Source organism: Ambystoma mexicanum, chromosome 2p (assembly GCF_040938575.1).
Source record: "Ambystoma mexicanum isolate Mex_15411 chromosome 2p, UKY_AmexF1_1, whole genome shotgun sequence".
Taxonomy (NCBI): Eukaryota; Metazoa; Chordata; class Amphibia; order Caudata; family Ambystomatidae; genus Ambystoma; species Ambystoma mexicanum.
The window spans coordinates 279,869,609-279,882,080 of record NC_090923.1 but is presented as its reverse complement, the minus strand read 5'-3'; the positions used below and the strand labels follow the sequence as shown (position 1 = coordinate 279,882,080).

At 43.4% G+C, this 12,472-nt stretch overlaps 1 protein-coding gene across 1 annotated transcript in view; it reads left to right on the top strand.

Annotated features, from left to right (window-relative positions):
- RFT1 (RFT1 homolog) overlaps positions 1–12,183 on the top strand; it is a 416,949-nt gene extending 404,766 nt beyond the window's left edge. Inside the window, exons 13-14 of the mRNA XM_069643549.1 lie at positions 11,505–11,588; positions 11,711–12,183. Of these exons, the coding sequence (XP_069499650.1) occupies positions 11,505–11,546 (42 nt within the window). The 3' untranslated portion in view covers positions 11,547–11,588; positions 11,711–12,183. The remainder of the gene's footprint in view (positions 1–11,504; positions 11,589–11,710) is intronic.
- The last annotated feature ends 289 nt before the right edge of the window (positions 12,184–12,472 follow it).

Below are 12,472 nucleotides of genomic sequence, written 5' to 3'. Positions count from 1 at the left end.
TTCTTCGGTGCTTCTTCTGATGTATCATAAGCAGGTGTGACTTTGAAGGAAGAATCTGTCAGGGCTGCGGGAGCAGTCAGTTCAGGCATTTCTTACAAATTCACAGCTTCCAGCATTTGTTCTTACAACTTGGCTGCTCCTCTACAACCAGTCTGGGCGTGTTGTTACAGATACCATTTCCACTTGACATGAGTGGCATCTTGCGCTCTTCCAAACTTTCCTCCCATGGCAGCTTCCTGCACACAGCTCATCATAGGCATTTGTGTGCAAAATGTCACTTGATGCTCACCTGTAATACATTCTGTTTTAACCAGAGTCCATTACACTGCAGCAATTTGCTTCTCAAGTGGAGTATACCTCATCATAGAGTCTGTGATCTTCCTCGACCAGAATCCTTGCAGCACTCTTTTAGGTACTTGCTTTTGCCACAAACTCCACCCTGCAACAACATTATAGACAAGTACTTTTTCAAAAGGATCTTGTTTTGTTATCGGACCCAACTCAATGTAAGTCTGCAAAGCGTCTATGGCCTGTTGAAAAGCAGTCTGCTAATCAATGCCCATTAAAACACAATTTCTTCCTGATAACTTTGTAAATTGGCTTTAAAATCAGACTCAGGTGTTGTATGTGATTTCTCCAAAATCCCATTAACCCAATGAATCTCTGCACTTCCTTTTCATTCACAGGTTGTGTCATCTGTTCTACCATTTCAATTACAGGCATGGGCACTTTCTTTACTGAGCCAAATCATATTGCACCCAAACATTTGACCTCTTGTGCAGATCCCTGCACGTTCTTGTGATTATCTGCCCACCCTTTATTCTGCATATGGGCTATCAGTATTTCAGCAGCTTTTGCAATATGAGTTTTCTCTTACCCCGTTAACATGATATCAACAATGTAATGCACAATGCATACATTCAAATGCAACATTTCTAAGTCTTTGGCAACCAATCCATGATATAAAGCGGGACTGTGCAAGTACCCCTGGGGCAATTTAGAATATGTAAATTGTCTGTCCCACTCAAGCCCCTGCAAATTCATCTTGTGATTCTGCCAAATCAATAACCATGTGCCATTTACCCACTTCTTTAGTGAGTTTCTCAACCAATGTAACGTCTGTCACAACCACGGCTAAAGTAAATGTAGTCCATTAGCATGCCCAGCCAAAACAGAATTCACCACTCTGACATGGATTTTGCGGTTGCCAAAAACGAATTCAATTAAATCAGTAGGTATAACTTTTCATAGCAACACATTTGATCCCAAGATGGATGCGGGAATGTTGTGATGCTGGAAATGCATTGGAGGGACAGGGCCTCCATGTGCTTGCCCTGCACTCCTTTTTCATGTGTGTTCCGTGTTGTTTTCTGCACAGGAGTCCATGTGGGACTCCTGGCAGTACAGCTCTTGCTCTTTTTGATTGTGGTGAACAGACCCTTGGGATACCCTTATGGCACCTATGGGTGGGGGGTACAACCCTGTACACCTAGTGTATGTTTTGGGGCACCTGTGTGTGGCCCACAGAGCAGGGTATGGGCTGGTGGCAGCTCCATGCTGAATTTGACAGGTGCTCTGAGAATCCTACATTTTCGGATACCCAGGCCCTACCATTTGAATCAGTTGATTCCTGATAGGAGACAAGAAGGTCCCTGTGGCCTCTTGCTTTCTATTGCCTGTTACCTTGTTTTCCCAAAGTCCTGGGAAGCCCTGACTCTGCCACTTCCCCTGACTGGCTGTTGGTTGGAAGTTCCATATATGGTATTGTGGGGAAGTCCTGGCCAGACTGGCTGGACCCTTCCCAATGACTGTATTTTGTGGGTACACCCTTGGGGTGGAACCTGGGTGAATGGAGTGTGTGACCAATATACATTCCATGGGTGTCTGGTTTCTGGTGTGTGACACAATGATGAGACAGCCCTGCCCAAAACGGGTATGAATGCAGTGGGGTGTGCTGAAAGGCTAGGCGCTTATTCCAATCCATATTCCTTGTTATGGGTGTCTGGATGGAAGAGAATGGCCTGAATGCACTGTGAGCCTGATTGGCTGCCTGCCTGCATGAATGCCCTTCTGAATGATTGGCTGCCTGAGCCTGGCTCAGCAGTGTGAATGAGAGACAAAACAGTATATCTGGGGACCTCTCACTTACCAGAATTGTTGAGAATCTGAAGTCGAAACTTGATGCTTAACTTTGAAGCTCAGCTGGAAGAAGAAGGCTTTGCTGCTGCTCTCCTTCGACGCAATATGAAAGCTGTTGTATCTCCAAGAACTGATCCAAGAGAGGACCTGGCTAGGAGACCTCTTCCCGAGCTAAGAGGGAACATCGTGCAAAACTGATCTTCTTCATGGCGCTCTGGAAGTCAGTCCTCAAAAGGCTGCCGACCAGAGACGGGGTCCGCCAAGAACCTGAAGTGAAGCACCCGGACATCGAAGTCTATCATCACTGGAAGCGCTTGATGCTGTGCTGCTCGACGACCGGATCCACAACGCTCCACCTTTGCCTAAGACACCTGGAAATTAAGGACTCCCTTTCCATCACTGTTGACCGCTTGGTCCCCACCGAAGAAAGTCAAGGTCACTGACGAACCAAGGAGAATCCGCTGGTGGATTTCCCGCCACCTGAAGTCCACAAAGACGCCGATGAAGATCGAAAGCCAACCGTGGTCGAGTCCCGATCGCCGACGCCACACACTGATGACCCGACGCCCTTGCTGGGCCTTCGCTCTTCATCAATCTGCTTTACGGCAACAAACTCTTGTCATCGCGGTGCACTGCACGCCTCGTCTTCGCAGGACGTCTACGAACAATCGCCGACGAGCACCGCAAGGCTCAAGCTGGGGTCCCGACGACAGTCCTCACCTTCCTTCGTAGGAATCTCAACAACCTGTGGCTCTTGCTTTAAAGGGAATCCACTCAAGAAGGGCCAGTCAACGAACCATCGAAAGAACTCTGCTAAACTCAGGTACATTGGGATAGTAGAACATTTTAGTAGGAAACAAGACTATCTTAAACTTGTATGGACTGGGCTTGTTAGTACACTTTATTTACAGGTTGCCTACGTGGGGTGATCCTCACACAGAACTGTGTCTTGGGTAGGGACAAAGTATTCTGCCATTGTTTAACCTAACTTGTCTTCCTTACTATATCTGATATTGATACACATTACTGTTTGATTTGTATGCCTTTTGAACTGTCAACTGTTGGTGCATTTTAAAGGAGTCAAGAGTGAACTGGGTTAGCACATAGACATTGTACATATTTACCATATTAGAATTGCCAGAGTACAAAGTGTGTTATTGATTGTGTATATATATTGAACCTTATTTATATAAAGAACTGTGTTATCACCTAACATAGTGTGGGCATTCCTTTGTGGGGACTTGGGGACTACACTGTACTTAAGAACAAGCCTGCATCACCTCCTGAGTGCTAAGTCTTGATTGCATGTCCATTGCTACCAACAACAAAGCATCTTGGCTAGGGTGCCCTGTGCTTCTACTCTGCCATATAGAGGGCAGGAGTACAGATAACCCCCCTCCAGCCTTTACAAATGTCAACAATTAAAACATTAGCTTTAAAAGGCGAACCCTTGCTGATCGACATTTGAGCCCCCCCATACTAATTCAATGGTACTCTGGGGCCAGATAACTTGTTTGGATTACCATTCAGAATATTTATTTCAAATGCTTTTGCGACTATTTCTGCTGCTGTGTCTAATGGGGCTATAACCTGTTTCACTTCATCACACAAATATAAACCTTTTAGACGGGAGACCACATTAATTACTTCACTAATCTCTGCAATATCTCTTTTCACATTCCTTGGAGTGCTGGCGAACAAAGCCATTCGCTGCTCTTCGCAGCCTTCTGCTCCCTGGCCTCTTTCCCAAGCAGTAAGTCAGCAAAAGATTTGCTGATTGCCACAGGGGAAACCTTCCCTTTCCAAGCCATCGGGGCAACTAACTGATGCAAAAATCCTGTCATTGTTGCCCCCGAGCTGCAGATAGAACAACATGGAATGTGACAAAATGCCCCACCTTCTGTACTATGCTCTCCTTTAAACTTACGATTTCTCCAAAATGGCATGGCTTTGCACAAATCCTGCCGACTACTCCAAATGTACTGTGATGGTGTGCGCTGGGGTACTTTGGAACAAGCCCAAAACAAGTGCGCACACACACACACAACCCCGCTCAAGCTTGCTTCTTGTGCGACAGTCATGAACTCATGCCAGAGACAATAATTCAATGATATAAACTTAGCATTTATTTAACAATTAGTAAATAATATAAAACGAAACCAGCAATTTAGCATAAAATGGGAAAAGAAATGCAAGTTATAGATCACAGATACTTAGAGTACAGTCTCACGTTCTTTTTTAGCCAACGCGTATGACCCAGCACAGCATATGCACAATGCTCATCCACAGCAGAGTCCCTCCCGATCAATGTATGAGCCAATTTTTTATCGGGTAGGCCTGTCAATCAGCGTGATGCAAACTTCCAGAACCTTCCTTCAGTGGAAACATGTTTGCTGGTGAAAAACCCACTCTGCACCGATCCAAGTCACTCCTGAACCCTCCCATCCCAGGGCCCAGATGCAACATCTCTGTAATGTATCTTATCAGAACTGCTCGGGTCATGCTGCTTTTCTCATGCAAATGAGTACCTGTTTACCATGAATGGCGAAGCAGCTCTTGTGAAAGCAGAATGCTTCAGAAAAAGCCAAATACATAAACCATAGTGTGCTAGCTCTGCTAGTTACTGTCATAGTATTCCAAGAATGGCCATGTAGGTGCTTTAATGCTTTTATACTGCAGGTCTGCGAGCACACAATACATGCCTCTGCTAACGTTAACCTCTTTCTTGCCTTTGCAAGCGATGCACTGCCGTTATCTCAGCCCTTTTCTTCGTCACAGTCCCTGAGGGGTTCTGGGACATGAAGTCTAACTCAAAGGAATTTAGTTTTCTTTCTTCTTTAAAAAGTTTAAGGATGATTTTTCTTCCCTTGATGTCATTGGAAGAAGGATTATAGACAGATGAAACAGGAAAATTCATATGTCCGTCATTCATTTTGGTATTCCTTTGACATTGGGGAGGAAATGGGATTTTAGGGGTACCAAAATCTTGTTCTTTGGGTACAACACTTAGTAGCAGGTTGAGATATATAAAATGGCAATAAGCCAATTCCTCCTCTAAGTCTGTGACAATAGTATTACATTTCAAGGAGAAATACTGTGTCTCACCCTGCAAAATCTCCCCACCAACCTGGGCCTTGTCTCCACCCAGGCGATCCTCCCATGGTGCACTACCCCCAGGATTACGATCAGGAAGTGTCTGCCCTCTCCTGGCCACCTGGGAGGAGACTTTAGGCAGGGTTTTAGTGGGGGATCTGAAGGATTCTCCACAGAGCTCAGTCATGTTAGGTGAAGGGGAAATATTGGAACGCCATAATGCAACAGGGGAATTTCGTCAGCCGAATCGACAGAAGGACCGAGTTGAGAAGCGCAACAAACAAGCTCATAACATTGCCAAGGCTATCAGAGACTGACAGGTTCAAGCCGATGTTGGAACAGTACAGGGACAAGGATGACCCCAGACGGCAGACACAGCTTTTTCTAAATCAACAAGAAACAAATATTGCGGGAAGGTCAGGTTCCCATCAGCTCACACCTGACACCAAGGAGAGAGTAGCTTCAACAAGTCTCTAAAGGCCAGGGAGGGAATAACACCTGCAGTAAAGCCAGCTAAAATTCTTATAAATTACTGAACAAGGTAACTCGAAATACGGTCTCCATGCACGTGACTTGCAGCAATATTCATAATCCCATATCCTCCCCAATGTCAAAGGAATACCAAAATGAAGTCAGACAATAGCAGACAGCGAATTTCATTCCCATCCATCTCCCTGGACGGAACATACAATATAGCACTAAGTTGAAAGCCAAATGTCCTGGCTCGAGGCCTACAGAATCAGGGAATGGTAACTTTGGTGGGACACGCAGTACCTTGGGGCCGGTCTCATCACCTTCAATTGTTGCTTATGGGCTGGTAACCGTCAAAACCTGCCAACGTTGAGAAGCCACCCTTGACCAATCCCCATCCACCTTCAATGTTCACCTTAACAGTGTTGCAACAGCCACTAATAATTTGCCCTGATGACATGTTCCCCATGTATCCTTATCATAGGTGGTCCGAGGCGGGGTTAAGCGGTGTCGCTGGACCAATTAGAAGACTAACCCCATAGAGAAAATATATACTCTCATACTACTCACCCAATCACATCCCCCTAGGTTTCATTAATGTATCATTTGTTCATGGCGTCTTTTTCAGGTAAAACCCTGCGGTAAGCCTGTGTTCGGTGAGAGAGAATTGGAGATCACCTGATGTCTATGATCGTCCCTGTTTTATTTGGTTGTTATTAATAAAACAGTATTTTTTGCCACATGATTGGTGTTTTCCGTTCCTTGGCGTGGGATGCTCCGTGCCTGTCTGCTGCATACTTGAGAAAGGGGGCATCATCCCCACCTCGACGGTGTTCATGTTAACTGTTCCTTCTCTCCTTTTCTCCCTCACTATCCTGCCCTTATTCCCTCTCCATTTACATTCACTGCCCTGCAGCAGGGCTCTGTGGATCTGAAAGAGATTTGGAGGTGGTGGGTTGGAGTTAAGGGGCCTTTCAAGTACCACAAGCAGCACCCACTGAAAAGACAACCCCTGGTATATTAAAAGGTGAACTCCTTTAGGTTTGTGATGGTCAATGACATTTCAAGTGTGTGGGGTAAGAACACACAAAATGGTTCTGCATGCTTTAGGAATTATCCCATAATATCACCTCCTGTAAAGTCCTCTCCCACTGCCTTGAACCCTATAATTTCCAACATTAGCTTCAGGCTTGGAGGCCCAACTGTCTGTAGCTAGAGTCAGACCTCCCCAACACAGAAAGTGGTAAAAAACACAACTTTAAAAAGTAGCATGCGTTCCTACAGTCCCATTGTCCAACCCTGCACACTCTAGGCTCAGCCCACGTGAGACCCTCCCCAACCCCACCTTTGTGCCCTCTGTCATTTTTGCCCACTGGGCCCCTCGCCTTAAATCTGCCACTGCTCAGTGCAGTGTAAGCAGTAAAGCCTTGCCTAACATGCATTTCCATGAGAAAAAGAAAATACTTAACTTGGATTGGCAATTATAGAATTACTTACACTTCTCTTTATGTTTCATTTGTCTGTCCTAATAAAGTTACAATCGATCTCCCCTCCTTGTTTTAGTGCAGTGACTCGCTTATCGCGAGGCTTTGTTCCTTCCTCAAAAGTATGAAGATGAGTTTTCAGTTCTGTGCAGTCACTTTTAGTAATTACAGGTGTTTTTTATTATGCCCACTGCAGCCGTTGACTTAATGGGTTCGAGCCTGAGTGTAATTCCCGCTTGTTGTTGTGTTAGGCGACCTTCTGTTGTCTGGCGGGGAAGGCACGCCCAGTACGCTCTGCTCCAGTCTCATTTTCTCCCGAGAGGGACCGCTGTCCGCATCCGTTACAACACATCCCTGGAGGTTTCGTGACATGCAGGGTCCACCCGACCGTGGGGGCTGTTTTCCCTGTCGCCGTCTGGCGAATGCACTTTCTGCCGTGTGTTTAACTTCATTACGATGTTGTACAAGGTTGCTGCAAAAACAGCCACTGTGCATGGCGTATGCAGTACGAGTAGAGTTTACATCTCTTGAATGCGTTTTAACCCTGAACTAGCCTTCTGCGTTTTCTTTCGGAGCTCTAGTTCAATGCAATTTGCAGTTTTACATTTAAAATGAAAAATACAAAATTAGCATGTTCCAGAATTCCAATAAAAACTGGATGTCTTTCTCAAACATTAAACTGGGAAACTTAAGAGCTCTGAAATACGAATAAAATCAGGTCCCGGTGTTAAAGCTAGCGTTTAGTAAGTCGTGTTGGTTCATAGGTAGTTCTTTAGTTAAAATCATCGGTACTGGCCTTTCTGCGTATCTGCTGCTCTTTCGATCTCTCGCACACCCAAGTTCTTCGCTCTCTTTCTCCCCCGTCTCTTTCTGTCTCCCACCATGTCTGCCCTTTCTATGTGGGCGGGAGTTGTGTAGTCATGGGTATTTATGCTAGAGCCACCCCAGCCTTTGTTAGAAATTTCAAAAGCAGAGATAAAAACAGGTATCTTGTGGGGAGGGACTGTGTTTTTTGGAAACAGCAGCTATGAAAAATAAAAGGCACTATCTGTACTAACATTGTAAAATGTCTTGTTCTAAAATTGTACAAAGGTGTATTCCTTATGTTCACTTCCAATATGTATTTGTCATAATAAGAAAGCTACCTTTGTCCTACTGACAAAGCACATTATCCAAACCTAGAATAACCATGTTATTATCTTTTGGAAGTTAATGCTCGGATTACTTACCGCAGGGTTCGATATTGAGATTCGATGAGCAGGAGCTAAAACCAGCTCCTGGGTGTCGGGCATCACCCTGTAGGCAAGAGCTACCGCAGGGGAACCAGGCGATACCAGAGATGTCCTTTTTGTATGAACCATTTTGTTTAAATGTGTATTAGATGTGTTCCAATTCTTCTTTATTAACATTCTCAAATACTCAAAGTTAATGTCACATTTCCATGTTTGGAAGGCACCAATTAGCCCTAGGAGCCAAAAGTAGCTCCTGGTAGCTGTTGGTTTCAAGCTAACCAGGCTCTACTATGCTAGAAGCCGGCACTAAATAGGTCCCAGCTCCCCTCAATTTCAAACCCTGTTACCGGTAATCTTTGTTACTCCTAATCCTACTCCCTTCTCCAAATACTCACATGTCAGCTACGCTCAGAGATGGAAGTGGAATATAAATGTTACCCTTAGTTTGTTTGCTTTGTACAGAGTGTACCTTTAGTTCACAGGCACAAGAAATGCGTCCTGGATGCTTTTTCTTTCTCCTGAGCCAAATAGCGAATCGGCTCAGGCCTACATTCAAGCGCTGTTAGGCAGACACACACAGAGCGTATATGTCTCTGCATGTCTTTAAGGTGCTCAGGTTTCACAAACATTTCTTTTATCCATGGGATAGCCTTCCATATGCATGATGGGACATTTCTAACGCAAAGAGCTTGGAAAGTACCAGTTACCTTGCAAATCTGTGATAGTTAAAGTGAGCAATACAAAGCGCCCATTTCAAGATTTGTATATACCCATGATGTCTACTATCTTGACATGCAAAAAAATATAGTTACTTTATGTCAGCAATTAAATGTTTTCACCATCATGAATAACAACGAGCTGGAAGCTTGTGACAAAGAATCTGCACATCCATCTTTGTTTATTACACAACTACTTTTATTACATGTCTTAAATCACTAAAAGTACAGTGGGTTTAACAACATTTTTCCGGTTGACATTATCTTGCATTCGGGGACTTCTAGTTTCCCATTCAGGATGTGAAAAATAAACCCACAATGATATTGTTTTGGCTTAACGTGTTGCTATAAGGACTTGCATGTTGTCATGTGCTTTTTTATTTTTATTTTTTGTAAGTAAACTCTACAAGACATTGCTGTAGACCTTGAAATCCAACAAATTGAGACAATTTTTGTGATCCTGGTAATCCCCTCCACCTGAAACTTGACACCTGTATGCCCTATCTTTCCGACCATCCCACTCCCTCCTCTTTGGATGCAGCCAGAGTTCCATTAGTTCCATTAGTTCCTTTTTTCCACTTCGACGACTGGGTACGCTATCTCCAACCAGTAACCCCTTTTCTATTTCTATTATTTTTGTCCCGCCTTCCGCTCTCCAGTCATAACAGCCCTCCTCCCCCAAACACTTCATTTACTATCAATTGACCTAGAAGGCCCATATAACATTAGGGGGAGGGTACGGCGGGAAAGTCACATTGGCATGAGGAAGAGTAGGACTAGGAGTAATGAAGATTACCGGTAAGTAATCAGAGCATTACCTCGACATCCCGCTACCTTGTCCCATTACTCATTTGTGAGGTATGTCAACTTTGGAAAGAGAATGGGCCTAGAACATAAATACAGACGAGTCGGAGGTATGCACAGCGACCAATACCATGTGTATTCAATGACACAGCCCAAAGTCTTGCGTCCTTGTCTCGTGGGTCACAGAAGTGCAACACCCAAAATCCAAGCACCAATTGTGTAAACAACAGCCCAGTCGATGTGCAAAGAGAAGGCGTTTTAAGAAGTAAGACAAGAAACTTGGCCTCTCAAGCACGTCTAATCCAATCTAAGCACTGCAAGTTCTCCCTAACGCCTATGATTGATTTTTATAGAATTAAAGTGGCCCCGATCCTGACTTACAAAGCGGAGGATTCATTCACCCTATCAGCATTGATGTGGCCCAAACTGGAGGGTATTTTCTGGAGATCTGTTTTGTCATTGCCACCATGTCTACCCATCCAGTTAATAAGAGAAGAGTTGGGCTTGTCCTCATTATATTCAATTTCCCTGTGGAAAACTCTAGCATTCTACCGTAAGTGCCTGTTGGGAACCCCCAGAGGGTGGCTTCAAACTGTTGAATAAAGCGTTACAGTACAATACAGAAGTGGTCCTTATGGCATGGAAAAAACTTGCCCTGTAGTTCTGTTGGATCTGAGTACAACTGAAGACACCTTAATGAGGAAAGGCAAAACTAAAATTATTCGATCAAGATTGGATCAACACTAGAAAAAATGTGAGAAAACTGAAACATTATGGTCATTGAGGCGGTACACAGACTCGGTGGAAAAGCATTGAGATATCTGGAAAAATTTCCCAGTAGAGTCCTCAGAAGTCAATTTATGCGTTTCTGTTTGAATTTGATGCCCACCAGAGAAAATATGGAAGCGAGAAAAGCAAAATATTTCAGAAATTATGAATGCAGACTGTGCAAAGGCCAGCAGGAACCATTGTTCCATCTGACATTAGTGTGGCCGGTCTTGAAATTGCAAAGAACCAGGTGGCTGGGCAAATTCTTTTTGCAACTAACTACGCTGTCCATCGATGAATGGTGGAGTATTCTACTTCAAGGTGATAAAGTTTCAGTAAGACTGGCTTCATTATCATTCTAGAAGGAAGTATTCTTATCAATGGACAAAAATCCAGAATTCTAGTTGAACTGTATATATTTTATTCTTGTGCCGATGAGTTTCCTATCACAAAAGTGTTAATGGTGGAGGCCATGACTCCCTGTGAAGTTGCTTCAAAACTTCGTCTATTATCTTTTTTAAGTCTGTGTTTCATATTGCTTTGTGAAAATAGCTGGACGGTTTAACTTTTAAAAAAATGCTAATAAAATATTTAAAAAAGAAAAAGAAAATTTGTATCTATTTCTTTCCCACAGTGAAATGTTAAGTAACTAAACTGAATGGCGACTAAGATGTGCTCTAAGTGACAAACTGAATAGTTATGAGGTACACCTCTGTCACTGTATTGCTTAGAAGTGTATCATATTACACTAGGGTATATAATAATTTGTCTCATTTTGTCTTATGTATTTTATACAGAGACATATGTTATGGAGACCAATGGGTACAACATGCCTTTGAGATGTAGTCCTCAGATGTTACTGTACCGCCTCTCCTACATCGGTGATTGAAGATTGAGGCTTCCGCATAATTTTTTCTTTTTTGGAGGGCAGAATGTGCTTATGTCATATCAAGTAATAAGATACTAACAGTTTTTTTTTTCTGCAACTACATCTAATCAACAGAATAAATAAACAGCATAGACGACATTTGAATGCATTGATGGTTGCCAGCCCTCCAGTATAATACGGCTTTGATGGGTCCTGACGAAGGCGGTCAATAAAAAGAAATATATGCCGAAACGTCATTGTGTCGCCTATCGCCCTATTTAGAGACCTAACAACCTAAGGGTCATCAGATGATTAGGTCTCGACAGAGAATACTGTAAATTGATGTTGAATTGTGACTGGATGTCATATGTGTTTAATGATTTTGTTTTGCTATGTTGTTTATTTATATTTATGCACTTGCACTAGCGCTTTTAGGTGCAATGCTCTTCAGGTATGCATTTGCACTTTATTGTGATTGTATTGCTACATGTATTTTGCACTTTTGTCTGTAGGATGATAGAAATATTTTAATAACAGTTCTTTATACAATGCCTCATTATGAGACAAGTTTTTATATGTGGTTATGAATAAAATCATCAGAGATGGCCTTATCAAGCTGATTTATGTGTTATTGTCTAATACAGCCCTCTATCATGATTCTACACAGGGGGTAACAGAGGTAGAAATGATAGAAATTGCAGAAACGCAACAACCCATAATGGCACAGCCCATCGCTTGCCCTTATAATGTTTTGGGAAACACTGAATTACAAGATAGTCCTGTCCCCCCACCGCTGGACATTGCTAACTGCTCGAATGCAAGGAGCGAAACAGGATTTGTAAGGCAACAAGGCAAAAAGCAGGCGAGGAAAAATAAGCAAAAGAAGAAGAGAGCTCA